This window comes from Sphaerodactylus townsendi, linkage group LG06, assembly GCF_021028975.2.
Source record: "Sphaerodactylus townsendi isolate TG3544 linkage group LG06, MPM_Stown_v2.3, whole genome shotgun sequence".
NCBI classification, from domain to species: Eukaryota; Metazoa; Chordata; class Lepidosauria; order Squamata; family Sphaerodactylidae; genus Sphaerodactylus; species Sphaerodactylus townsendi.
In genome coordinates, this window is record NC_059430.1 from 3,335,693 (window position 1) to 3,360,429 (window position 24,737).

The 24,737-nt window shown below is 46.7% G+C and overlaps 2 protein-coding genes across 3 annotated transcripts in view; one reads left to right on the forward strand and one right to left on the reverse strand.

Moving 5' to 3' along the window:
• NME6 (NME/NM23 nucleoside diphosphate kinase 6) overlaps nt 1-24,737 on the forward strand; it is a 581,226-nt gene that overhangs the window by 299,516 nt on the left and 256,973 nt on the right. The gene's annotated exons all lie outside the window — the stretch shown is intronic.
• The window catches only part of LOC125434937 (hematopoietic lineage cell-specific protein-like), a 28,991-nt gene continuing 16,316 nt past the window's right edge, over nt 12,063-24,737 (reverse strand). For both annotated transcript variants that reach the window (XM_048500807.1, XM_048500806.1), the window contains 5 exons: nt 23,064-23,174; nt 22,426-22,538; nt 19,130-19,185; nt 14,590-14,659; nt 12,063-12,207 (listed from right to left, as the gene is read on the reverse strand). In XM_048500807.1, the coding sequence (XP_048356764.1) occupies nt 12,184-12,207; nt 14,590-14,659; nt 19,130-19,185; nt 22,426-22,538; nt 23,064-23,174 (374 nt within the window). In that variant the 3' untranslated portion in view covers nt 12,063-12,183. The remainder of the gene's footprint in view (nt 12,208-14,589; nt 14,660-19,129; nt 19,186-22,425; nt 22,539-23,063; nt 23,175-24,737) is intronic.

Below are 24,737 nucleotides of genomic sequence, written 5' to 3' on the forward strand. Positions count from 1 at the left end.
TAGTGCGCAGGAAGCTGAAAGGGAAAATCAAGAGAGTCAAAAATGTCCAAGATGCTTGGAGGTTATTTAAAAACACAGTCTTAAAAGCTCAACTGGAATGTGTTCCACAGGTTAGGAAAGGCAGCGCCCAGTCCAAAAGAAAGCCACCATGGTTAACAAGGGACGTTGAGGAAATTATTAGGGGAAAAAAGATGTCTTTTAGAAAATGGAAGTCCAACTTAACTGATAAAGAATACCAGAGAGAACACAAATGGTGGCAAAAGAGAAGCAAGTTAGCTGTAAGGGAGGCAAAAAAGGATTATGAGGAACGCATGGCTGTGAACATCAAAACCAGCAACAAACAGTTCTTCAAGTACATCAAAAGCAGGAAGCCAGCAAGGGAAGCGGTAGGCCCGTTAGATGACGAAGGAACAAAGGGTGTGCTAAAAGATGACAGGGAGATTGCAGAAAAGCTGAATGAATTCTTTGCATCTGTCTTCACCCAAGAGGAGGTGAGGAACATTCCTGCACCTGAACCAAGCTTCTTAGGAGGTGAATCCGAGGAACTAACGAAGATAGTGGTAGACAAGGAAGAAGTTCTGGCAGCCATTGATAAACTAAATGCTACCAAATCCCCTGGCCCAGATTGCATTCACCCAAGAGTTCTTAAAGAGCTCAAGCATGAAATTGCTGATGTTCTCACTTTAATATGCAACTTATCCTTGAAATCAGGCTCCATCCCTGAAGACTGGAAGATGGCCAATGTCACACCAATCTTTAAGAAAGGATCTAGGGGGGACCCGGGAAATTACAGGCCAGTCAGTTTGACATCTGTTCCTGGTAAATTAGTAGAATCTGTCATTAAAGATAAAATTATAAAACATGTACAAAAGCAAAACCTGCTGAGAAAGAGTCAGCATGGCTTTTGCAGAGGCAAATCCTGTCTTACAAACTTACTAGAGTTCTTTGAGGATGTAAATAGGCATGTGGATAAGGGGGAACCAGTGGACATTGTCTACTTGGATTTCCAAAAGGCTTTTGACAAAGTTCCTCACCAGAGACTATTGAGAAAACTCAGCAATGAAGGAATAAGAGGGGAAGTCCTCCTATGGATTAAAAACTGGTTGAGAAACAGGAAGCAAAGAGTGGGTGTAAATGGGAAATTCTCACAATGGAGAGATGTGGGGAGTGGTGTCCCCCAAGGATCCGTATTGGGACCAGTGCTCTTTAACCTATTCATAAATGACCTGGAAGTAGGGGTGGGTAGCGTGGTGGCCAAGTTTGCAGATGATACCAAATTATGTAGGGTGGTGAGAACCACAAAGGATTGCGAGGAGCTCCAAGCGGACCTTGATAAATTAGGTGAGTGGGCTAAGAAATGGCAAATGCAGTTCAATGTAGCAAAATGCAAAGTGATGCACATAGGGGCAAAAAATCCAAACTTCACATACATGCTACAGGGGTCAGTGCTATCAGTCACAGACCAGGAAAGGGATTTGGGCGTCTTAATTGATAGTTCCATGGGAATGTCAACTCAATGTATGGCAGCTGTGAAAAAGGCAAACTCTATGCTGGGGATAATCAGGAAAGGAATTGATAATAAAACTGCAAAGATTGTCATGCCCTTATATAAAGCCGTGGTGCGACCACACTTGGAGTACTGTGTTCAGTTCTGGTCACCACATCTCAAAAAGGATATTGAAGAGATAGAAAAAGTGCAGAGAAGGGCAACGAGGATGATTGAGGGACTGGAGCACCTTCCTTATGAGGAAAGGCTGCAGCGTTTGGGACTCTTTAGTTTGGAGAGGAGACGTCTGAGGGGGGATATGATTGAAGTCTATAAAATTATGCATGGGGTAGAAAATGTTGACAGAGAGAAATTTTTCTCTCTTTCTCACAATACTAGAACCAGGGGGCATTCATTGAAAATGCTGGGGGGAAAAATTAGAACTAATAAAAGGAAACACTTCTTCACGCAACGTGTGATTGGTGTTTGGAATATGCTGCCACAGGAGGTGGTGATGGCCACTAACCTGGATAGCTTTAAAAGGGGCTTGGACAGATTTATGGAGGAGAAGTCAATTTATGGCTACCAATCTTGATCCTCTTTGATCTGAGATTGCAAATGCCTTAACAGTCCAGGTGCTCGGGAGCAACAGCCGCAGAAGGCCATTGCTTTCACATCCTACATGTGAACTCCCAAAGGCACCTGGTGGGCCACTGCGAGTAGCAGAGAGCTGGACTAGATGGACTCTGGTCTGATCCAGCTGGCTTGTTCTTATGTTCTTATGTTCTTATGCCCACAGAGAGGGCTCTGAGTGCCACCTCTGGCACGTGTGCCATAGGTTCACTACCACTGCCCTACAATAATCAATGCATGATCATTCTGTGTGCCCCCCCCTTGATTTGCCCAAACTTGGACAGTTTGTAATGAGGGTCCATATCCAAGCTGGGCTGGGCAGTCTTCCATAGGCTCCATATTGTATGCCAATCTGAATTTTAATAATAGGTATTCTTAGTGAATGTTAGGTATTAGTGAATTGTATTGTCGAAGGCTTTCACGGCCAGATTCAACTGGCCACTGGTGGGTTTTCCGGGCTGTGTGGCCGTGGTCTGGTGGATCTTGTTCCTAACATTTCACCTGCATCTGTGGCTGGCATCTGTGTGTAACAGTGTGATACACCTCTGAAGATGCCAGCCACAGATGTAGGTGAAACATTAGGAAAAAGATCTACCAGACCACGGACACACAGCCCACAGCTCAGAAAACCCATAACAACCAACTGGTATACACAGGTTATTGATCCCAGTCACCTCCTTCTTGCTCTCTGTCTCCGTCTAATCCCCCCCAACTAAAGTAGAAACTGCCTACTTAAGGTAAGAAGAGGGTCAAACGATTGACTCACCTCCCTGGTAGTCATAGAGGGCCACAGCTGATAGGCCCGTCTCGCTCGCGTGGCCCGCAGGTCCTTTACTTGCTGCAGGAAAAGAAGCCAAGAAAGAGATTGATAAGGGATGGCCCTACCTAATGGCTGATTCCTGATGGGAAGGGATGGTGGGTAGATGTGAACAAGGTGCAATTCAAGAAGGTTAAGTACCGAGTTCTACGCATGAGTAACAAAAATGGGAAGCACACATACTTGATGGGAGTTATACTCCTTGGTAGCACTGTGTGTGAACAAGATCTAGGGTTATAGGTGGTTTGTAAGCTGAATATGAACTGCTTCAAAAAAAAGGCTAGTGTGATCTTGGGTTGTATCAAAGGGTCACAACACCGAAATCACAAGACCCCCCCCCCCATTGGTGAAATTACACCAGGGTCGAATCCCCACTACCATCTTAGCCTGGTTTCAGAACACAAACTAACCAGGTTTGAGGGATGACCTCCCCGGTCGAATCCCCACTACCGTCTTAGCCAGGTTTCAGAACACAAACTAACCAGGTTTGAGGGACGACCTCCCCGGTCGAATCCCCACTACTGTCTTAGCCAGGTTTCAGAACACAAACTAACCAGGTTTGAGGGACGACCTCCCCGGTCGAATCCCCACTACTGTCTTAGCCAGGTTTCAGAACACAAACTAACCAGGTTTGAGGGACGACCTCCCCGGTCGAATCCCCACTACCGTCTTAGCCAGGTTTCAGAACACAAACTAACCAGGTTTGAGGGACGACCTCCCCGGTAGAATCCCCATTACCGTCTTAGCCAGGTTTCAGAACACAAACTAACCAGGTTTGAGGTCGTTCTGAAACCTGGCTAAGACAGTAGTGGGGATTCGACCCAGGAGTACTGTAAGCAGTTCTGGAGACCACATTTCAAAAAGGATGTGGGCAGAATGGAGCGGGTGCAGAGGAGAGCGATGGGGATGATCGGGGGCCCGGAGACCCAGCCCTGGGCGGAAAAGCTGAGGGGCTCGGGAATGTTCAGTCTGGAGAAGAGGAGGTCGAGGTGGGGCATGATTCGACTCTTGAAGTATTTGAACGGCTGTCCCTTAAAGGAGGGCAGGGAGCTGTTCCTGTTGGCAGCAGAGGAGAGGACTTGCAATAATGGGTGTTAGTTATGGGGGGAAAGGCTCCGACTGGACATTAGGATTTTTTTTTTACAGTGAGAGTAGTTCAGCAGTGGAATCGGCTGAAAGACTGGCAGTCTTCAAGCAGCAACTGGATAAACACCGGTCAGGGATGCTCTAGGCTGATCCTGCATTGAGTAGGGGGTTGGACTAGATGGCCTCCATGGCCCCTTCCAACTCCATGGATCCACGATGCACAGTGACCTTTAGTCAGCCGCACCTTCTGTCTGGGACTCTGCAGCCAGGAATTTAATCAAAGTGCTTCTGGAAAGATGGTGTCCAATAGCCCACCTATTCACTCTTCTCTGGTCTGATAACTGGTTCTCTGGAGGAACTTCACCCCAGTTGTATCAAGTGATTGCTTCATCGGACTTGCTGCCAATTGACTTTAACATCCGATTATATATTCATTCATTTATTTGCAATTTGTTGCCGTCTTGGCTTATAAGGACTTTGCTGCTATGAGGTTCGCTATTTATGCTTCCAGAATAATATTCCAGGATATTATTGCTTGCAGGCAATTCCAGCACGTTATTCCAAGATATTATTATTGGGGTATTTTAGTGGTTTTCCATTTTTGGCCTGCAGGGGGCGCAGTTTTTAGGCTAGCGGCACCAAATTATCAGCGTATCATCAGGAGCCTGTCCTTATGCTACCCCCTACGTTTGGTGAGGTTTGGCTCAGGGAGTCCAAAGTTATGGACTCCCAAAGGGGGTGCCCCCATCCCCCATTGTTTCCAATGGGAGCTAATAGGCGATGGGGGCTACAGTTTTGAGGGTCCATAACTTTGCCCCCCCCGAACCAAACTGCACCAAACCTGGGGGGTATCATTAGGGAAGTCTCCTGATGAGACCCTGAAAGTTTTGAGACTGTGCCTTCAGAAATGTGCCCCTCCCCCAGCCTGCAACCCCCATTGACAGCAATGCAGAAAACTCAATGCAGAACAAAGATTCTTGAGCAAATTTCAGGGATGTTCCTGCAGGGGGTGCATTTTTTGGACATATCAGCACCGAAATTTCAGGGTATCATCTGGAGACTGTCATGATGTTACCTCCCAAGTTTGGTGCAGTTTGGTTCAGGGGGTCCAAAGTTATGGACCCTCAAAAGGGTAGCCCCCATCTCCTCAGCAAAGAATTTTGGTGCTGATATGTCTAAAAATGCACCCCCTTTAGGCACCAATGTCCTGGTGCAAAAAAAATTGGTCATGGTGGAATGGTCGCCCATGGGGGGGGGGGGCATCCAACTCAGGTTTTGCCCAGGGCTACAGTTCGCCTCGTTACGCCCCTGGCTTCCTTGTTGGAGGAAATTCTACCATCTCCAATTCGGCTGGGTTGGAATTTGCAGTGCCCGTCTCCAACCGCTTCACATTGCTTCAGACAGACTCAAACTGCCCAGTGGACCACAGTGTCACAATATCTCCCGTGGAAGAGCATGGAACAACAAACACACCCATTAATCATGCTCCTGGCTATGCGGGAGAGCAAGGGGTTAATTCCCCCATTAATCCTGAGAAGGACCTTGCTTCTAACTTTGAACCTGTCTCCATGTCTAATGAACAGTTAGTTAATCCTGAGCCTGATTTGCAATCACTTTGTATCCTTGCAGCAGCTTCTCTACAGGAAATTCTTAGCAGTTTTAAAAATGTAGCTGGAAAAATTTGACAACCTGAAAGAACTGATTGAATCAAACATCCATACTCAGTCTTACAACAGGTGCACGGGTTGTACTCAGTCTTCTATCTCCTATAAGCAGTCTGCCCACCGTGGAGAGGTTGCCACAGATTGCCCCAGTCCTCGTAGAGATTACTTTGGCAATACAATCAGCAAGCCTCCTAGTTTACAAGGACATCTAAGGCAATTTTTGGCTTGCTAACTTCGGGCCCACCGGGCGCCTTGCCGCAGGAGTAACCAGGTCTTCCCTCGGGTGTCATGGAGGGGGGCGGAAAACTCTGGTCTTGCCCCAGGCGCCATTTTTTGCCGGTACGCCTCTGGTTTAAAGAAATAAACTTTTCAAGATATGAGCCTCGGTCCTGCATCCAATACATTATCAAGTCATCTAATTTGCTCCCTGGGCTTTCCCTCGTTCAGTCCAGGGGAGAATCACGGGGATTCTATGCAGCCTCCCAGAATTGAGCCAAACCTGCGCAGCTCCGGCAACCAGCTTCCCTAAGGATCTTTCAGTCCGAGCCAAGCTGCCCGAACCTCCAATAGCTGCAGACTTGGATTGTAGATTGAAGTCTCTGCTTGGCTCTCATCAAAGTTGCCAACCTGCAGGTGAAACCTGGAAACCTCTTAGAACACAGGTGTCAAACTCATGGTCCTCCAGATGTTATGGACTATAGTTCCCGTCATCCCCTGCCAGCATAATGCTGGCAGGGGATGATGGGAACTGTAGTCCATAACATCTGGAGGGCCGCGAGTTTGACACCTGTGTCCTAGAATTACAACTGAACTCCAGACTACCAAGAGCACTCCGGGATTCTTGCCCGTTTACTAAGATAATCCAAGGAAGAATTATCTCTCCATCCTATTTGTACGTCTGGTAGGGTCCTGCAAGACACCCTTCTTGGTGGTGGCACCCAGACTTTGGAACCCTCTTCCTGCGGAACCCCGGTCTGCTCCTTCCTTGCTCTCCTTTCATCATCAAACGAACAGCTTTTATTTTGAACAGCTTTTAACACCTAGATTTCAGCAAGCCACGTTTTAGGTTTCATAGGTATGTTATACAGTAACTTTTTAAAAAATGATATGGTTTGAATTTATTGTATTGTGTTCGGTTTTATTGTTCTTGGCTTTATTGTTATTGTATTAGAGAAGAAGAAGAAGAGTTTGGATTTATATCCCCCCTTTCTCTCCTTTAGGAGACTCAAAGGGGCTGACAATCTCCTTGCCCTTCCCCCCTCACAACAAACACCCTGTGAGGTAGGTGGCGCTGAGAGAGCTCCGAGAAGCTGTGACTAGCCCAAGGTCACCCAGCTGGCGTGTGTGGGAGTGCACAGGCTAAACTGAATTCCCCAGATAAGCCTCCACAGCTCAGGCGGCAGAGCTGGGAATCAAACCTGGTTCCTCCAGATTAGATACACGAGCTCTTCACCTCCTACGCCACTGCTGCTATTATATTTTATTGCGGTTTTTTGTAAGCCACCTTGAATATAGCTGTAGAATGGCAGGGGTATAAATACTTTTAATAAAGAAATAAATAAAATGGCTGCTTTGGAAGGTGGACTTTATGGAGTTTTACCCCGCTGAGCCCCCCCTCCTCCCAAAACCCTGACCCTCCCCAGGCTCCGCCCTCAAAATCTCCAGGAATTTCCCAACAAGGAGTTGGCATACTGGCCCCCCCCCATCAGTGACGGCTTCCCCTCCACTCACCTGCAGGGGGCACTTCCTCATAGGTGGGGATCTCCTCATAGTCCTCAGCCTGGTCAGCAATGTTGTCATAGACGAGCCCCTTGTTCCCTGGGGGGCCCGGCATCTCTTCGTAGTCCCCCATGCTATCTTCCTCCTGGATGTCTGGGGGTTCTTCCCAGTGGCTCGGGCCCCCCGAGACGTCCTCGTAATCATGGCCACCATCTTCCATCTCAGGGGAGGGAGGGGGTTGCACGGGTGGGGTTGTGGACGGGTCACGGTCATCTTCATCCAAATCCAGAAGGCGTGGGGGAAGAGCGGGAGGCTGGTCCTCTTCATCCTCTGCTGCTCCCTGAACATCAGGTGAAGAACAACCAGTGGTGGGATTCAGTAGGTTTGCACCACTTTGGCAGAACCGGTTGTTAAAATGGCACTTGTATACAACCAGTTGTTAAATTATTTGAATCCCACCACCAGAACTGGTTGTTAAATTATTTGAATCCCACCACTGAGAACAACCACAAGGGTCACAGGATGGCTTTCATCTAGCCTTGTGACTTCTCACGGACAGTGGCCAAAAAGGGAGTTGGGGCAACCTGGATTGTTTTGTTTCGTTTTAGGGAGGCTACATTTGACCGGCCCTGACTTGGATGGCTCATGCTAGAAGAAGAAGAGTTTGGATTGATATCCCCCTTTTCTCTCCTGTAGGAAACTCAAAGGGGCTTACAATCTCCTTGCCCTTCCCCCCTCACAACAAACACCCTGGGAGGTGGGTGGGGCTGAGAGAGCTCAGAAGAACTGTGACTAGCCCAAGGTCACAAGCTAATCAAAGCTTGTTAGATCTCAGAAGCTAAGCAGGGTCCACCCTGGTTGGTATTTGGAGGGGAGACCACCAAGGCAGTCCCACATCACTACTTGGAGGCAGGCACTGGCAAACCACCTCTGAACATCTCCTGCCTTGAAGACAGTGTGGAGTAGCCGTGAGTCGACTGTGACGTGACGGAACTTTCCGCCACCACATTTGACACGGCCTGACAAGCTTTGGGAAGCTGAGCTTCGGCTTGCGACCTCTCCAGGCACCACTGAGAATCTTCTCTGTTAAATGTAAGGATCCTGGCAACGTCAGGCAGCCTCTAGCGGCTGAACATTTGGGACAATGGCCAGAGAGAAGCAAGCGCAGCTACAGGAGGCAACGGGTCCGTTCCCCCTTTCCCCTCACTTCATTCTCTTTAAAAATAGCTAATTGTCCTAATCGGTCTATGAAGGGAGGAGAGCAAAGGTGAAGGTTTGGGAGATCCCACTTGTCTCTACCTATGGATCCCTTTGCTTCCCTCTACATCTCTCTGAGGATCCAGCTAAGGGGACACAGGCCAGTTTTGATTGCTCTCTCAGATTTTAAAAAATCCTCGCAAAAACCAAACTAATAATAAGAATGGCAGAAGTAAGACATGTTCTAGCTTGGTTTCAGAGGGTGGCCATGTTGTAAAGGATGGGAATGTAAAGACAGACAGACAGACAGACAGACAGGTCTGAAGCCAAATGGCCAGATTTGAGTCCAATAGCAACTTATGAGGATATGAATATTTGCAAGTCAAAGTTTCCTTTGTCAGGTATCTGATGAAGGAGGTTTTCACTCTAGAAAGCTCATATCCTGAAAATCTTTTCAGTTCATTGATTAGAGCAGGGGTAGAGAACCTTTAACACTCAAAGAGCCATTTGGACCCGTTTTCCACGGGAAAAGAAAACACTTGGAGCCACAAATAATTTTTGACATTTAAAATAAAGCTAACACTGTATATATTGGGATTTTTTTTACCTTTTACTCCGGCATAAAGAAACATGGATGCGTCCGCCCTGCTGTCTGCAGGGCGGGCAAGGATGGGAACAACTCTTCTAGTGGCAACAACTCTTCTAGTGCTCAGGTGATCAGCAACTCTGCCATGGCATGAACTTTGTATAGCCAGGAGATTGCTTTGCCAGATGCAAGGATGTGGACCAAGAAGAAGAAGAAGAGTTTGGATTTATATCCCCCCTTTCTCTCCTGCAGGAGACTCAAAGGGGCTGACAATCTCCTTGCCCTTCCCCCCTCACAACAAACACCCTGTGAGGTGGGTGGGGCTGAGAGATCTCAGCTGCAGACTAGCCTAAGGTCACACCCAACTGGCGAAGGTGTGGAAAGTACAGAGGCTAATCTGAATTCCTGTGATAGGCCTCACATGGTGCTCCAAGTGGTAGAACGAGGAAATCAAACCCGGTACACCTCCATATTAGATGCTAATGAGCTCTTAACCTCCCACATGCACAAGCTCAAGAGGTGCTCCATCCCAGTATCTTCCAACCTTCTGCAAGGCCCTTGCCCTGTGCACCTGTTGGATGGAACTGTTTCATTGGATCCCCCCCCCCAAAAAAAAATACTGTTTTCTCAAGCAGAAGGCTGCATGTGTAGTGGGGTAGCCTTCTTCCTACCTGGTATTTTGTTGGCACAGGTGGCAAGCTGACCTCTGGGCACACCTTGACAGGCTGAGGTGGAAATCTCCAGGCGCTTGCTCCTTTGTTGTCTCTGCCATTCCTGAGGGAAGGAAAGAGATCTGGTTGTTCGGCTGATTCCTCTGAGACACTAATCCTTTTGGGATCCTACTCAGAGGTGGGATCCAGAAGGTTCTCACCAGTTCCCGAGAGTGGGTTACTCATTATTTGCATTGTGTACGAGAGGGGTGAATTAATTGGGTCCGCTTTTCAAGTTAGAGACTCCACCAGGGTCCAAAAAATCATCAAGTCTCCGTTGTTTCCTATGTGGCTGGTTGGCAAAGGTAGTGAGCGGGATACTCCTCCCTGTTGGGCTGTTGTTTTAAAAACAAGTTTTAGAAATATGGTAAAGTTCCTTGTTTAAGGAAAGTATCCTTCTTTTGATTGGATGCCCATGGGGGGGAGCATCCAACTCAGGTTTTGCCCAGGGCTCAGGTTTGCCTAGGTACGCCTCTGCCCCCTTGGTACTGAGGGGGAGACTACGAGGGAACCAGCCACTTGGGTAAATTTTTGGGATCCCACCATACAGAACTCTTTACTGTTTAGGGCTACTAGCCTTCCGCCATTTTTCATCCCGGTGTTCCCCACAAAATAACGTGCGTCAGTAAATAACAGCAGCTCTCAACAAAACTTCCTCATCTCATTCTTTTTCATGTCAACACAATGGAGTCATTGGTGCAATTGTGAAGTGTGGTGGTCGCTGACACACAACTGTGAGCAGGCGTTATTTTAAACAGCCCCAAGGAGATTCAAACCTCTTTGTTGGAATAAAAGCAATGCCGTAACCCAGAAATCACAGTGCTGCCTCGTGACTGAATGCTCCCTTAAAACATTCAGTCTTTTCAAAATACAACCCTTCATCTCTAAGGGAGATAATTGATGTTTATTCATTTGTTCCAGGTTCAAAGTGAAACCATGCATCTCCCAGCCAACAAATAGTCACTGCATTAATGAAACATTTAAGAACATAAGAACATAAGAACAAGCCAGCTGGATCAGACCAGAGTCCATCTAGTCCAGCTCTCTGCTACTCACAGTGGCCTACCAGGTGCCTTTGGGAGCTCACATGCAGGAGGTGAAAGCAATGGCCTTCTGCGGCTGCTGCTCCCGATCACCTGGTCTGCCAAGGCATTGACAGTCCAATCTGGAGACTGAGTGAGGAGTTAAGATTGGTAGCCATAAATCGAGCTTCTCCTCCACAAATCTGTTGTCCAAACCCCTTTTAAGAAGCTATCCAGGTTAGTGGGCCATCACCACCTCTTTTGGCAGCATAATTCTGAAAACACCAATCACACGCTAGGCGTGAAGAGAAATGTTTTTTCCTTTTATTAGTCCTAATTCTTCCCCCCAGCATTTTCAATGGATGCCCCCTGGTTCTAGTATTGTGAGAAAGAGAGAAAAATTTCTCTCTGTCCACATTTTCTACCCCATGCATAATTTTATAGACTTCAATCATATCCCCCCTCAGACGTCTCCTCTCCAAACTAAAGAGTTTTCTTTAAAATAACTTGATTGTGCTACATCTGTTGAATTGTTAAATAAAACATGATTGCATAGATGAGGTACGAATTGACACCATTCCTGGTATCCATCAAGCATTTTTTAGAAAGTAGGCAATACCAGGTAAGTTTTTGCTTGCCAAGGCTATTGGCTGGCCAGTGGTGATTTGATTGGCTGTGCAGATTTTTAGGAATATTGTTTTGGCAGCAGCTGGCACCACAAGACAAGGATCTTTACTGTGTGACTGAAGGTAGACTGCGACAGTCATTTTGGGACTGACTCTGCCTGCAGGGGCAGCCATTTTGTGAATGACTCCACCTTCTGGGGCAGCCATTTTGTGAATGACTCTGCCTTCTGGGGCAGCCATTTTGTGAATGACTCCACCTTCTGGGGCAGCCATTTTGTGAATGACTCTGCCTTCTGGGGCAGCCATTTTGTGAATGACTCCACCTTCTGGGGCAGCCATTTTGTGAATGACTCTGCCTGCAGGGGCAGCCATTTTGTGAATGACTCTGCCTTCTGGGACAGCCATTTTGTGAATGACTCCACCTTCTGAGGCAGCCATTTTGGGGCTGCGCCCACCACCCTCTATCAGAACACAAAAGGTGTGGATGCCTGGCATAGATACACAGAACTCACCTTCTGCTGGTTTTGAGCCGCCTGGCGCTCCCGCCGCTCTTGGGCCTGGCGATGTGTTCGCTCCTCCTCTGCTCGCTTCCGGTTCTCTTCATCGGCTGACTTGGCCATGTTCTCAAAGCGCTGTTTCAGGCTGCTGGCACCTCCAGAAGCTAAATCAGGAGGGGGGAATCACTGAGGGGAAGGGAAGGGTGGAAGTACCCCATTTCCCCTTCCCCCCCGCCCCAAAGCCAGGAAAATGATTGGTCAACTCCCACTTAGATCAGTGGTTCTCAACCTGGGGGTTGGGACCCCTTAGGGCAGGGGTGTCAAACTCGTGGCCCTCCAGAGGTTCATGAACTACAATTCCCATCAGTCCCTCCCAACATGAGCATTGGCTATACTGGCAAGGACTGATGGGAATTGTAGTTCATGAACATCTGGAGGGGCATGAGTTTGACACCTGTGCCTTTGGGGGTCGAACAACCCTTTCCCAGGGGTCGCCTAAGACTCTCTGCATCAGTGTTCTCCATCTGTAAAATGGATTAATGTTAGGGTTGGGGGTCACCACAACATAAGGAACTGTATTAAAGGGTCATGGCATTAGGAAGGTTGAGAACCACTGACTTAGATGTTAGAACAATCAGGCAACCACTTCTTGGCTTTTAATGGCTCACAAGTATGTATGTAATGTATGCGTCTGATATGCATGTATAAGAATACATAGCAAACATAAGAAGAACTAGGCTCACAAGTGATCCAGATCTTGAACCATCTGTAGTCCAGCTCTGCTATCTGCTGCGAAGTACCTCACCAGGTGCCTTTCTGGAAGCTCTCAATGCAGGAGGTGAAAGCAATGGCCAGCGCCTCATGCTAGGCATGTTGCTCCCGAGCACCTGGATTGTTAAGGCATTTGCAATCTCAGATCAAGGAGGATCAAGACTGGTAGCCAGGAGATGCGACTTCTCCTCCATAAAATCTGGTCTGAGTTTCCTTTTAAAGCTTAGTCCAGGTGAGTGTCACTCACCACCTCTTGTGGCAGGTTATTCCAAACACCAAATTCACACGTTGTGTGAAGAAGTATTTCCTTGGATTAGTCCCTATTCTTCCCCCCCCCAGCATTTTCAATGGATGCCCCCTGGTTCTAGTATTGTGAGAAAGAGAGAAAATTTTCTCTCTGTCAACATTTTCTATGTTTGTGAATGAATGAATGAATGAATGAATGAATGAATGAATGAATGAATGAATGAATGAATGAATGAATGAATGAATGAATGAATGAACAATGAATAGATAATGAAATTTCTCAACTTGCCGCTTCTAAGAGGCCTCCTCCTGAGTTCCAGGCTGCCTCGCTGAAGTTAAAATGAGCTACTAAAGTGATAAAACAGCAGCATCAAAACAAGCCAGGGGCATCAAAACAGCATAAAACATTCCGCAGCTGATGGGGATATTATATGAAAAGTCCTCAGGCTAGAAGACAACCACAACAGCAGCTTTAAAAAGATGGAACCACCCCCAGAAGCTGGGGTAGAAAGAGATATTTTGGCCTGCTGCTGGAGGATGCTAAAACAGAAAGCAGGTGGGGTTGCCATCTCTGGGTTGGGGAGCAGAAACATTTGGTCATCTGAGGGACGGAGCTTAAGGAGGGCAGTTGGGGTTTGGGAAGGACCTCAATCAGCTGTAATTCCATAGAACCCACCCTACAAGGCCGTCATTTTCTCCAGGGGAGCTGATCTTGGTTGTTTGGAGATCAGTTTGAAATTTCGGGAAGCTACAATGGGGCAGCCTCCAGGAGAAGGACATACGGGAGATGAGGCATCAAAGCCACGCCTCTTGGCCGCCCACTTCTCCTCTGCAGAAGGCTTGAGCGGATGATCTTCGCTGCCTCTGTAACCCCCATGCTCAGAATGGGTTGACCCAGAAAGGGGTGGAGACTCAAAGCAGCAGGAGGCTGCAGAGCTCATGTAGTTTGGAGGAGACGAGGCTACCAGACTCGGACCTTGGTTGGTATAAGCCCTGAACACCTTGTTAAGGTAACTGCAATATTGTTGGGAACTAGTGGGAAGGGAGTTGTTTGTTTTTGCTATGTTGTAAATATTGGAGTTTGTTGTTTCAGGGTTTCTTTTTGTGGTTGTAATGGGTGAGAGTTCTCCTGGAAACCTTCATCATGTTGAATCCTGTTCACCCAGCCCTTGGAGTCTTCAGGAGCCAACCCACTTGCAAAGAAGAACTGGACTTGGCAGTATCAGTAGACTATAAATATTAGGACTTGAAAATGCAACCTGAACAGGACCTTGAAGTGTGATGTTAAATGTTGATGTTTGATGTTATATGTGAAGAAAGTAAACCATTTTGTTTTTAAAATTTGTTGTTGCAAACTCATTCTAAGTTCTGCCCCACAGAACCCACAGATAGAGGTTACACCTCCATGATTCATGTATTTGTGTGGTGGACCTCCCTCCATGGGAATCGCAACTGGTGGATTCCACATGACATCCGCCCAATGAATTCACTCACAAAATTGTGCCAAGTTCATGCAGGAGAAGACTCACCAGCCTCCACGGGTTTGGTCTTCTCATACGAGGAGGTCGGGGCTTCCATTTCACTGAAACCGGCAGCACTCTGCAAAGAGAAGCCAACAGGTGGGAGACTGTCGACAGCTGCAGTGTCGAGCCAAAGGCTCCTTTGGGTCTTCCCCTCACCATCCAGGTGGCGGAACTACTGAGCAAAGATGGATCCCCAAGCAGTGAGTTCAGGGGTGTAACGAGGCAAACTGTAGCCCTGGGAAAAACCTGAGTTGGACCACCCCCCCCCCAATGGGCGGCCACTCCACCACAACCAATTTTTTTTGCACCAGGACATTGGTGCATGCAGGGGGTGCATTTTTAGACATATCAGCACCAGAATTCCAGCGTATCATCAGGAGACTGTCCTTATGCCACTCCCCAAGTTTTGTAAGGTTTTGTTCAAGGAGTCCAAAGTTATGGACTCCCAAAGGGGGTGCCCCCATCCCCCATTGTTTCCAATGGGAGCTAATAGGAGATGAGGGCTACAGTTTTGAGGGTCCATAACTTTGGCCCCCCTGGGCCCCCCTATGTAAACTGAAAGAAAGACATGATATCCTGATACAGGGAAAATAATGTCAATGGTACTTATATCATCAATTGAAAGGAAAATTCCATGTGGACTTGAAAAAAGGTTTTGAAAAAACAGATTCGGAACTATGGTTAAATCTATGTGGCGAAAATCATTTCCTGATTAAGAAAATGCACATGACCCTTCTAAACAGGGAAACGGAAGATGAACTTGTCAAAGAGACCATGATTAAATGGTCTCAGGACTTAAGGGAAACAATTAATCTAGATACATGGATTAATACTTGGAAAAGAAATAGAAAGTTTACTTTATGTTCAGATTTGAAAGAAAACTATCTTAAGATGCTGTACCGTTGGTACTTATATCCCAGTAAACTAGCAAAAATGTACAAAGATGTATCGGAACTTTGCTGGAAATGTAAAAAATCTACTGGTACCTTCTTACACCTTTGGTGGAATTGTACTTGGGCAAAGAAGTATTGGATAGAGATATCCAGTTTAATAAATGGTATTCTTGGATATAAAGTGGACCTTCTTCCACAATGTTTTTTACTAAACATGTTACCTAAAAATGTACACAAAGAACATGAAAAAATCTTGCTGTATATGATAACTGCGGCCAGAATGGTATATGCTAAATTGTGGAAAGCACCGGATGTACCAAACGGGAAAGATTGGCTTTCCAAAATGTTAAACTTCCTGAATATTGATAAGCTATCGTCAATTATGAGGCAACAGAATTTAGAGATATTTGAGAGGAATTGGAAACCTTTAATTGATTATTTTCAGCTAGAATATAAAGGTATGAAATATGATTTGTGATTTTTGGTAAAGGAATAAGTATAAAATTGTATAATACTGTATATTCTGTAAATAGTGACTGTACATAGATTTTTCACTATAATTCCTTCTCTTTTTCCCTTTGTTTTTCTTCAGATCATAATGGCTAATTTATATGTAGTTAACCAAGAGGACATTTTTTTTAATACAACACTGGATTAAGTAATATATAAATACTGTGACAACCTGTAACCTGTAAGCTAGAATCACTGTAATTTTAATTTAAAACGATATAGAAATAAAAAGTTGAGATGCACCAAAGCAATTAAGACACTAGATTATGTATCCCAAGTTTTACTAGCTGGAAGTCTGTTTTCGTTATTCGTTTCTTGGTTTTTGTCTGTTTGATTGGTTTTTTTGTTTTTTTATTTAATATACTATATATGCACACTCTCTTTTTCCACCTTTTATGTCCCCTCATATGCATATATGTATATATAAATATATATATTGTAATGTTTTTGATTATGTAAACATAATTTGTTATTGTCTTTTTTGTGTATTTATATATATAATTTTTTTGCTTATTGTATATTGTGATTAAACTCAATAAAGCAATTAAAAAAAACTTTGGCCCCCCTGAACCAAACTGCACCAAACCTGGGGGGTATCATTAGGGCAGTCTCCTGATGAGACCCCGAAAGTTTTGAGACTTTTCCTTCAGAAATGTGCCCCCCAGCCTGCAACCTCCATTGACAGCAGTACAGAAAACTCAATGCAGAACAAAGATTTTTGGGCAAATTTCTGGGATTTTTGGGAAAATTGGGTCTGCAGGGGGTGCATCTTTGGATATATTGGCACCAAGATTTCAGGGCATCATCTGGAAACTGTCCTTATGGGGCCACCCAAGTTTGGTGCAGTTTGGTTCAGGGGGGTCAAATTTATGGACCCTCAAAACTGTAGCCCCCGTCTCCTATTAGCTCCCATTGGAAACAATGGGGGCACTCCCTTTGGGAGTCCATAACCTTGGACTCCATGAACCAAACCTCACCAAACTTGGGGGGTAGCATAAGGACAGGCTCCTGATGATACGCTGAAAGTTTGGTGTCACTAGCCTAAAAACTGCACCCCCTGCAGGCCATAAATGGAAAACCACTAAAAATACCCAAAAACGAACTCTGCATTTTTATGCCCCCCACAAGGTGATGCCCTGGGCAGCTGCCCACCTTGCCCAATGGGCATTACGCCTATGAGTGAGTTGGGATAGCCATGGGACTTCTGGACCTCCAACACAGGCAGAAATGGGGCCTCAAGCGGACCGTTTCACCACATCCTCTATGCTTTCAAAGGGCACGCAAGGACAGGCCAAAAAGGCCCCCTTCCTGCAATTCAGTTATCTTTGGCACCGCTGCATCCTTGCTGATTTGTGCGCATCCCTACTCATGCAGCTGCAGTCAGCCGGGCATGCTCGGAAGCTTCACGGCGAAGCTGAGCACATCTAAGACTGGTCAGTGACTGGATCCACCCATGTTCCTCAGGGTGCTGTAAGGTCGGGGTGTGTGTGTGTAGTCCGACCTTGGAAAGGTTCTCGCCGGAGGTTTTTGGCTCAACGCCCGGGAAGGGGAATTTTACTGTTTTGGTTATCTTTCACTTGCTTGCTTGCCTGATGTGAAACTCTGTGTGAAATCCTGCCTTGTTTATGCTCTTTTGGGCGGGAGCCTGTCTGTTGCTCTGTATAAGCATTTGAGCGGGGTCGGGGTTTCAGTTCCCGCATTGCCTGTTTCCGACTAAGAATGCCAGCTCAATAAAGAACTTTTGACTGGACTTTACTGGTTCGTTACAGGTACTAATTAAAACTTGCAGACACATTGATAGCACAATTATGACAGAGGCGTAGCTCCAAGGGGACAGGGGGGTGCACGATGCACTGGGTGTGCGCCCCTGTGGGGGTGTGGCAAGGGCGTTCCGGGGCAGGGCGGGGGCATTTCGGGGCGGGGTGGATGCATCAGTGCACCAGGTGTTTTTCCCACTTGCTATGCCTCTGAATTATGATGAAGGGGAACATGGGAAATGTGCAATGACAGAGCCAGGGACAAATCTAGTCAGTAAGCTTCACTGCCCTCCTTAGATTTCTGAAATATCAGGCTGTTCATCAGGTTAAGCTTTAACCGACCCATTCTTGCTCTCCAGAGCATGTCCCAAGGTGAACACATATGACGAAGCCTTAAACTGAATCAGACTATCGGGTCATCAGGGTCAGTTTTGTCTAGTCAGACTGGCAGCTGCTCTCCAAGGTCTTATTTATTTTTATTTATTTATTATTTAAATTTAAATGTATTTATTTATTATTTAAATTATTATTTACATTTATTATTTATTATTTAAATTTATTATTTAAATTATTTTTTTATTTATTATTTAAATTATTTATTATTTAAATTTATTATTTAAATTAAATTTAAATCCCCAAGGGGCTCTGGGCGGTGCACAACACTATCTGTATACAATATATAACAAGGGTCACAATAGTGACCATATATACTAAAAACCATTAAAACCATTTAAACCATTTAAACAGCGGTCAAAACAGTAACAATAATAATGGTGGCCCGTAACCCAATTCCTTTAAAACCTCCCCAAAAAGGAGGGAGCGGCCAGACTCCTCCCTAAAAATAACAATAAATATGCAAAAATAAATTATAAAAGATAGGGGCAAAAGAGCCAAGGAGCAAAGCAAAGAAGGGGGGAGGGGGGCGCACCTCAGCGACTGGACACTCCAAAGGCCTGGTGGAACAACTCAGTCTTACAGGCCCTGCGGAATTCACCAAGGTCCCGCAGGGCCCGGACAGCGGGAGGAAGAGTGTTCCACCAGGCCGGGGCCACGGCGTAAAGGTCCTGGCCCATGTGGAGGCCTGCCGCATTGAGGGGCCAGGAACCACCAGCAAATTGGCCTCTGCCAAGCGCAGAGGCCGAGTAAGGACATATGGGGTAATGCGGTCTCTCAGGTACAAGGGTCCCATGGTGGTGAACCTATAGCACTCCAGATGTTCATGGACTACAATTCCCATCCCAATTGGCCATGCTGACAGGGGCTGATGGGAATTGTAGTCCATGGACATCTGGAGTGCCATAGGTTCACCACCACTGTCTTAGATGGAGGTATATCCCTAGGTGCACCCTCCCACTCCCTATCCCCACATCATAGCTCAGATCTTACCTTGTCCACTCTGTCCTTCTGCACCCCATAGCGGCCTCCAAAGCCCTTTGCATAATCTGAGAAACAAATGAGGGATCCATTACGGGACACATATGAGCAACCAATTGCACTCGACGGGTTCCATTTCAGGGCCCCAGCGGATCACTATCATGTCAGCAGCTTCAAGGAGGGACCAATTTTGCACACAGGCTCAACCCAAGCTTGGCACCTTTGACTATCTCCACATCTAGGGTTGGAGATTCGGACAGTCCGAATCTGGATTTTTACCGAATCTGCATGGATTCGGATGGATTCGGACGAGCAGGGTCCGAATCTGAGCTGTCCGAATCTTAACAGATCCGAATCCATGGGATTCGGATCACCAGCCGAATTGCGTTTTTATTTTTTGGTGTTTTTTCACGTTTTGGCCTGCAGGGGGCGCATTTTTAAACATATCGGCATCTCAAATCTCTTTCAGGGTATCATCAGGAGACTGTCCTGATGATACCCTCCAAGTTTGGTGCAGTTTGGTTTAGGGGGGCCAAAGTTATGGACCCCCCAAAGGGGTGTCCCTATCCCCCATTCTTTCCAATGGGAACCCAGGAGATGAGGCTACCCTTTTGAGGGTCCATAACTTTGGCCCCCCTGAAATCTCAAACTGCACCAAATCCTTGGAGGGCATCATCAGAGGTAAAGTCTCCTGATGATAACACTGAAAATATTGGTACCAATACATCTGAGTACAAATGCACCCCCTGCAGCACAAGATTGTTCTGCTGCAGTGACTTAGCTGCATTAAGCTGTCAATAGGGAATTTCTGATAGAGGGCTGGCTGGAGTGCACATTTTTCATGGTAAACCACCATTAAATCTCTTTCTAGGGTATCTTTTCAGGAGAGTCTGACTGGATTGACACCATCTAGGTTTGGGGAACTTTACTTCCCAGGCAGTGGGAGATGGGACCTACCATTTTTGGGTCCCATAGAATTAAACCCCCCTAAAGCAAACTTCCCCAAACCTGGATGGTAGTCATCCAGGAGACTCTCCTGAAGATAACCCTGAAAGTTTTGTGACCCATACCTTCAGAAATGTGCACCTCACAGCTCCTCTCACTCAGAAATTCCCGCATTGACAGCAAGAATAATGGCACAGCTAAGTCACTGCAGAACAAATGAATCTTGGGCATAATTTCTGGGGGTGCCTGCAGGGGACGCATTTGGTGAGATGTATCGGGCACCAAATTATCAGGGGTATCATCAGGTGCACTGTCCTGATGTTGCCTCCACCAAGTTTGGCAGGCAGATTCAATGGTTCAGGTATGGACCCTCAAAAGGGGTGCAACTCATCCCCATTGTTTCCAATGGGAGCTGATAGGGGATGGGGCTACACATTTTGAGAGTCCATAACTTTGGCTCCCTCTGAACCAAACTGCACTAAATCTCTTTTAGGGGTATCATCAGGACAGTCTCCTGATGATGGGCCCTAGTAAAGTTCATAGTCACTAGCTTTAAAAATGCTGGTTTGAGTGGTTTCACCTGCTCACCTCACCTCCAGCAGGCTTCATGTGCAAGAGCGGATTGAAACATGAAAACCGAGAATTTTTAAAGCTAGTGGAGCACCGAATTTCAGGGTATCATCCAGGAGACTAGTCCCATGATGACACCCCCAGTTCTGGTGCAGTTTGGTTCAGGGGGCTGTGCCAAAGTTATGGACCCTCAAAGAGGGTCCCCTATCCCCCCCATTGTTTCCAATGGGAGCTAAGGGAGAGGATGGTGGCTACCATTTTGAGGGTCCATAACTTTGCCCCCCCCAAAACCAACCTGCACCAAGCTTGGGGGGGTGTCAACAGGACAGTCTCCTGATGGTATACCCTGATATTTTGTGTGCTGATATGTCTAAAAATGCACCCCTGCAGGGCACCCCCAAACATTTGCCCAAGATCTCTGTGCTCTGCAGTGACTTCTGGCATTGCTGTCAATGGGGAATTTCTCGGTGGAGGGCTGTGGGGTGCACATTTATCAGTATGGTACAGTCACAAAACATTCCAGGGTATCTTCAGGAGAAAGTCTCTGAATGACACCATCCAGGTTTGAGTGAATCCTTTGCTTATGGGGGGCAAGTGGGAGATGGACCCTGACTCCATAACATTGAAACCCCTTTGAAGCAATGGTCACCAAACTTGGGATAGTGTCATGAAGAGACTCTCCTGAAGACACCCTGAAAGCTTTTTTGGTAGTTTACCATGAGAAATGTGCACTCCACAGCCCCCTCCACAAAGAAATTTCCCATTGGCTGCAATGGGAGCCAGCTCCAAGCCACTACAGAGCACAGAATCTGGGAATTTCTTTGGGTGACTGTGAGGGGGGTGCACAGTTTTAGAGGTTGTGGTCACCAAAATTTCAGGGTATCATACAAGTACTGGGTCCATATGATACTCCCCAAGTTTGGTGAAGTTTGGTTCAGGGGTCCAAAGGTTATGGACCCTCAAAAGTGTAGCCCCCATCTCCTGTTAGCTTCCGTATTGGAAACAATGCAGGGGATGGGGCACCCCTTTCGAGTGGGTCAGATAACTTTGCCCCCTCTGAACCAAACCTGCACCAAACTTGAGGAGAATCATCAGAGACAGTCTCTAGACGATATCTTGAAATTTTGGTGCCGCTAGCTTTAATCTGCGTCCCCTGGTACAGGCCAAAACGTGTAAAAAAACACTTTAAAAAATTCAAAAAAAATAATAAAACAGACCCGAATTTTTTTCTGGATTTTACCCTGAATTTTCTGGCATATCTGAATCGGCTAGTGATTCTGGATTCTAGACATAACAAACTCATTTTATGCCCCAAAAATACTCCAACCATCGAATTTTACTCTGAATTTTTTTAGTATTGACCAACCCTATCCACATCATTTCTGGTCCATCACACTGAGGCCTTCCATTCCCAGCCCTGTTGCCAAGGAGTCTTTTACTGGAATCACTGGGGCACAGGTGTCAAATTCGCGGCCCTCCAGATGTTATGGACTACAGTTCCCATAATCCCCTGCCAGCATGATGCTGGCAGGGGATTATGGGAACTGTAGTCCATAACATCTGGAGGGCCGCGAATTTGGCACCTATGCACTGGGGGGATTTCTGCCCCCAGGATCTTTGGAATCCAGAGCAGGTCCTCTACTAGTGAGCTGTCAGTGAACAGTGAAGAGCCGGGAGGCATGACGGCCACACTCTTCTCACTCTCTTTTTCCATGTCTCTCCACCATGCACACACACACACACAGACACACACACTGTATGATTCTCCAGCCAGGAGCAAAGGGGGCACCCACCTGTCTGGGACTCTCGTGGGGAGCCACCTCCTCTTTGTGTGCCCAGCCCAGGGCAGATTTGTCCTGACGGTCCTTCTGCACGCCGTACTTGCCACCAAAGCCCACCGCATAATCTGCAAGGGGGAAGAGCCGGCAATTTGGGGTGGAGTTTGGGGAGGGTGGGATTTGGAAAGGGGAGGGACATCGATGGGGATATTTAAACAGGTCCACCCTACAAAGCAGCTTGGGGAGTTCATCTTCCTAGTCTGGAAATTGGTTGTAATTTCAGCCAATCTCCAAGCCACACGGAGTTGGCAAGTCTACCTGAGATGCCATTTGGGGACCTTCGGAATCCAAAGCAGATTCTCTGCCACTAAGTCATGGGTTTTTTTCCAAAGTTGGTGGCGTAACCTTTTTTTGGTATTTCTCCCAGATGTTATGGACTACAATTCCCATCAGCCCCTGCCAGTATGGCCAATTGGCAGGGGCTGATGGGAGTTGTAGTCCATAACATCGGGAGTGCCAAAGGTTCGCCACCACTGGCCTAAAGTGAAGGGCAGGAAGGCATGATATTCACACTCCCACCCCTCTCTCTTTCCAGATGTTGCCCACCACACACACTGTATGCTTCTCCAACCGGGAGTAAAGGGGACACCCACCTTTTTGGGACTCGTGGGGGGCCACCTCTTCTTTGTGTGCCCAGCCCAGGGCAGATTTGTCCTGACGGTCCTTCTGCACGCCATACTTGCCACCAAAGCCCACCGCATAATCTGCAAGGGGGAAGAGCTGGCATGTTTCAGACAGAAGTGCGCAGGCAATGTGCTAACCTCGGTGATGCGGCTGGCCTCCACACAGGCCAGGACCTTTACGGCCTTGGCCCCAGCCTGGTGTGTGGAACACTCTCCAGTGCTGTCCGACCCCAAGGGACCTTGGGGAGTTCCGCAGGGCCTGTAAGACGGAGTTGTTCCGCTGGGCCTTTGGAGGAACCAGCCGCTAATGGTGCCCCTTCCTTGGCCCCTAACACCTGGGCCACTAATCATCTAATGAGACTCGCCATGCCTCCCTTTTCCGTGGGGAGGGAGGGACTATGATTATTGGAATGCTGGACGCCACCTTAAATTTAAATTTAAATTTTTGAGCTTTTATACTTGGAATAAGAACTGGAAATTTTTATCGCTGCTTTTACATGTTTACCTATTTTACATTGTATTTTATATGCTGTGCTCTGCCCAGAGCCCTTCGGGGATGGGGCGGTATAAAAGTCTAATAAAATAAAATAAATAAAATAAATAACCACCCCACATTCCCTCAGCTCTCATTGTCTGACCGCAAAATTTCAGGGTGGATTAAACCAGTGGTGGGATCCAAAAAATTTAGTCACAGGTTCCCATGGTGGTGGGATTCAAACAGTGGCGTAGCGCCAATGGGGCTACAAGGGCACAACAGGGCGCGGCTGGCATTCCGGGCGTGGCATTAATAATTTCTCTGTTACTGTAAAAAACTCTTACTGTAAACAAAAAACTTCCTAATTTCCAGCTGGTATCTTTCTGTCCATCATTTAAACTCATTATAGCAAGTCTTATTGCCTACTGCCAACAGAAACAATTACTTCTCTAATTGACTGCCTGTCAAATACTTAATACTTTCAAATACTTAATTTTGTTTCTAGAAATCAAAAGAAGGATACTTTCCTTAAACAAGGAACTTCACCCTATTTCTAAAACATGTTTTTAAAACAGCCCAACAGGGAGAATTATCCCGTTTTCTCCCTTCGCTCACCAGCCACATAGGAAACAACAGGGCTTCATGATTTTTGGACCTAATGGAATTTCTAACGGAAAAGCGGACCCAATTAGTAACCCCCTCTCGGCACACACAAATAATTAGCAACCCACTCTCGGGAACTGGTGAGAACCTGCTGGATCCCACCTCTGGATTAAAGTCTGCTGTTGGATGAGGCTGTGTGGGATGCACACTAGAGTTACGCAGATGATCCAGTAATTCTGGAATCTCCTGTTTCCTTGTCCTTTCCCTGCCCCCACCCGCCTCTGCATGATCATGAAGAAGGAGAGAGGATATTTTCATACTCTGCTTTTTCTCTACTTTTTAGAGTCTCAAGGAGGCTTGCACGCTCCTTCCCTTCCCCTCCCCGCAACAGACACCTTGTAAAGTAGATGCGGCTGAAAGAGTTCGGAGAGAACTGTGACTGGCCCAAGGTCACCAGCAGAGGTGGGATCCAGCAGGTGCTCACAGGTTCCCGAGAGTAGGTGACTAATTATTGGCGTGTGCCGAGAGGGGGTTACTAATTGGGGATTTTGCCACCTGATTTTGGC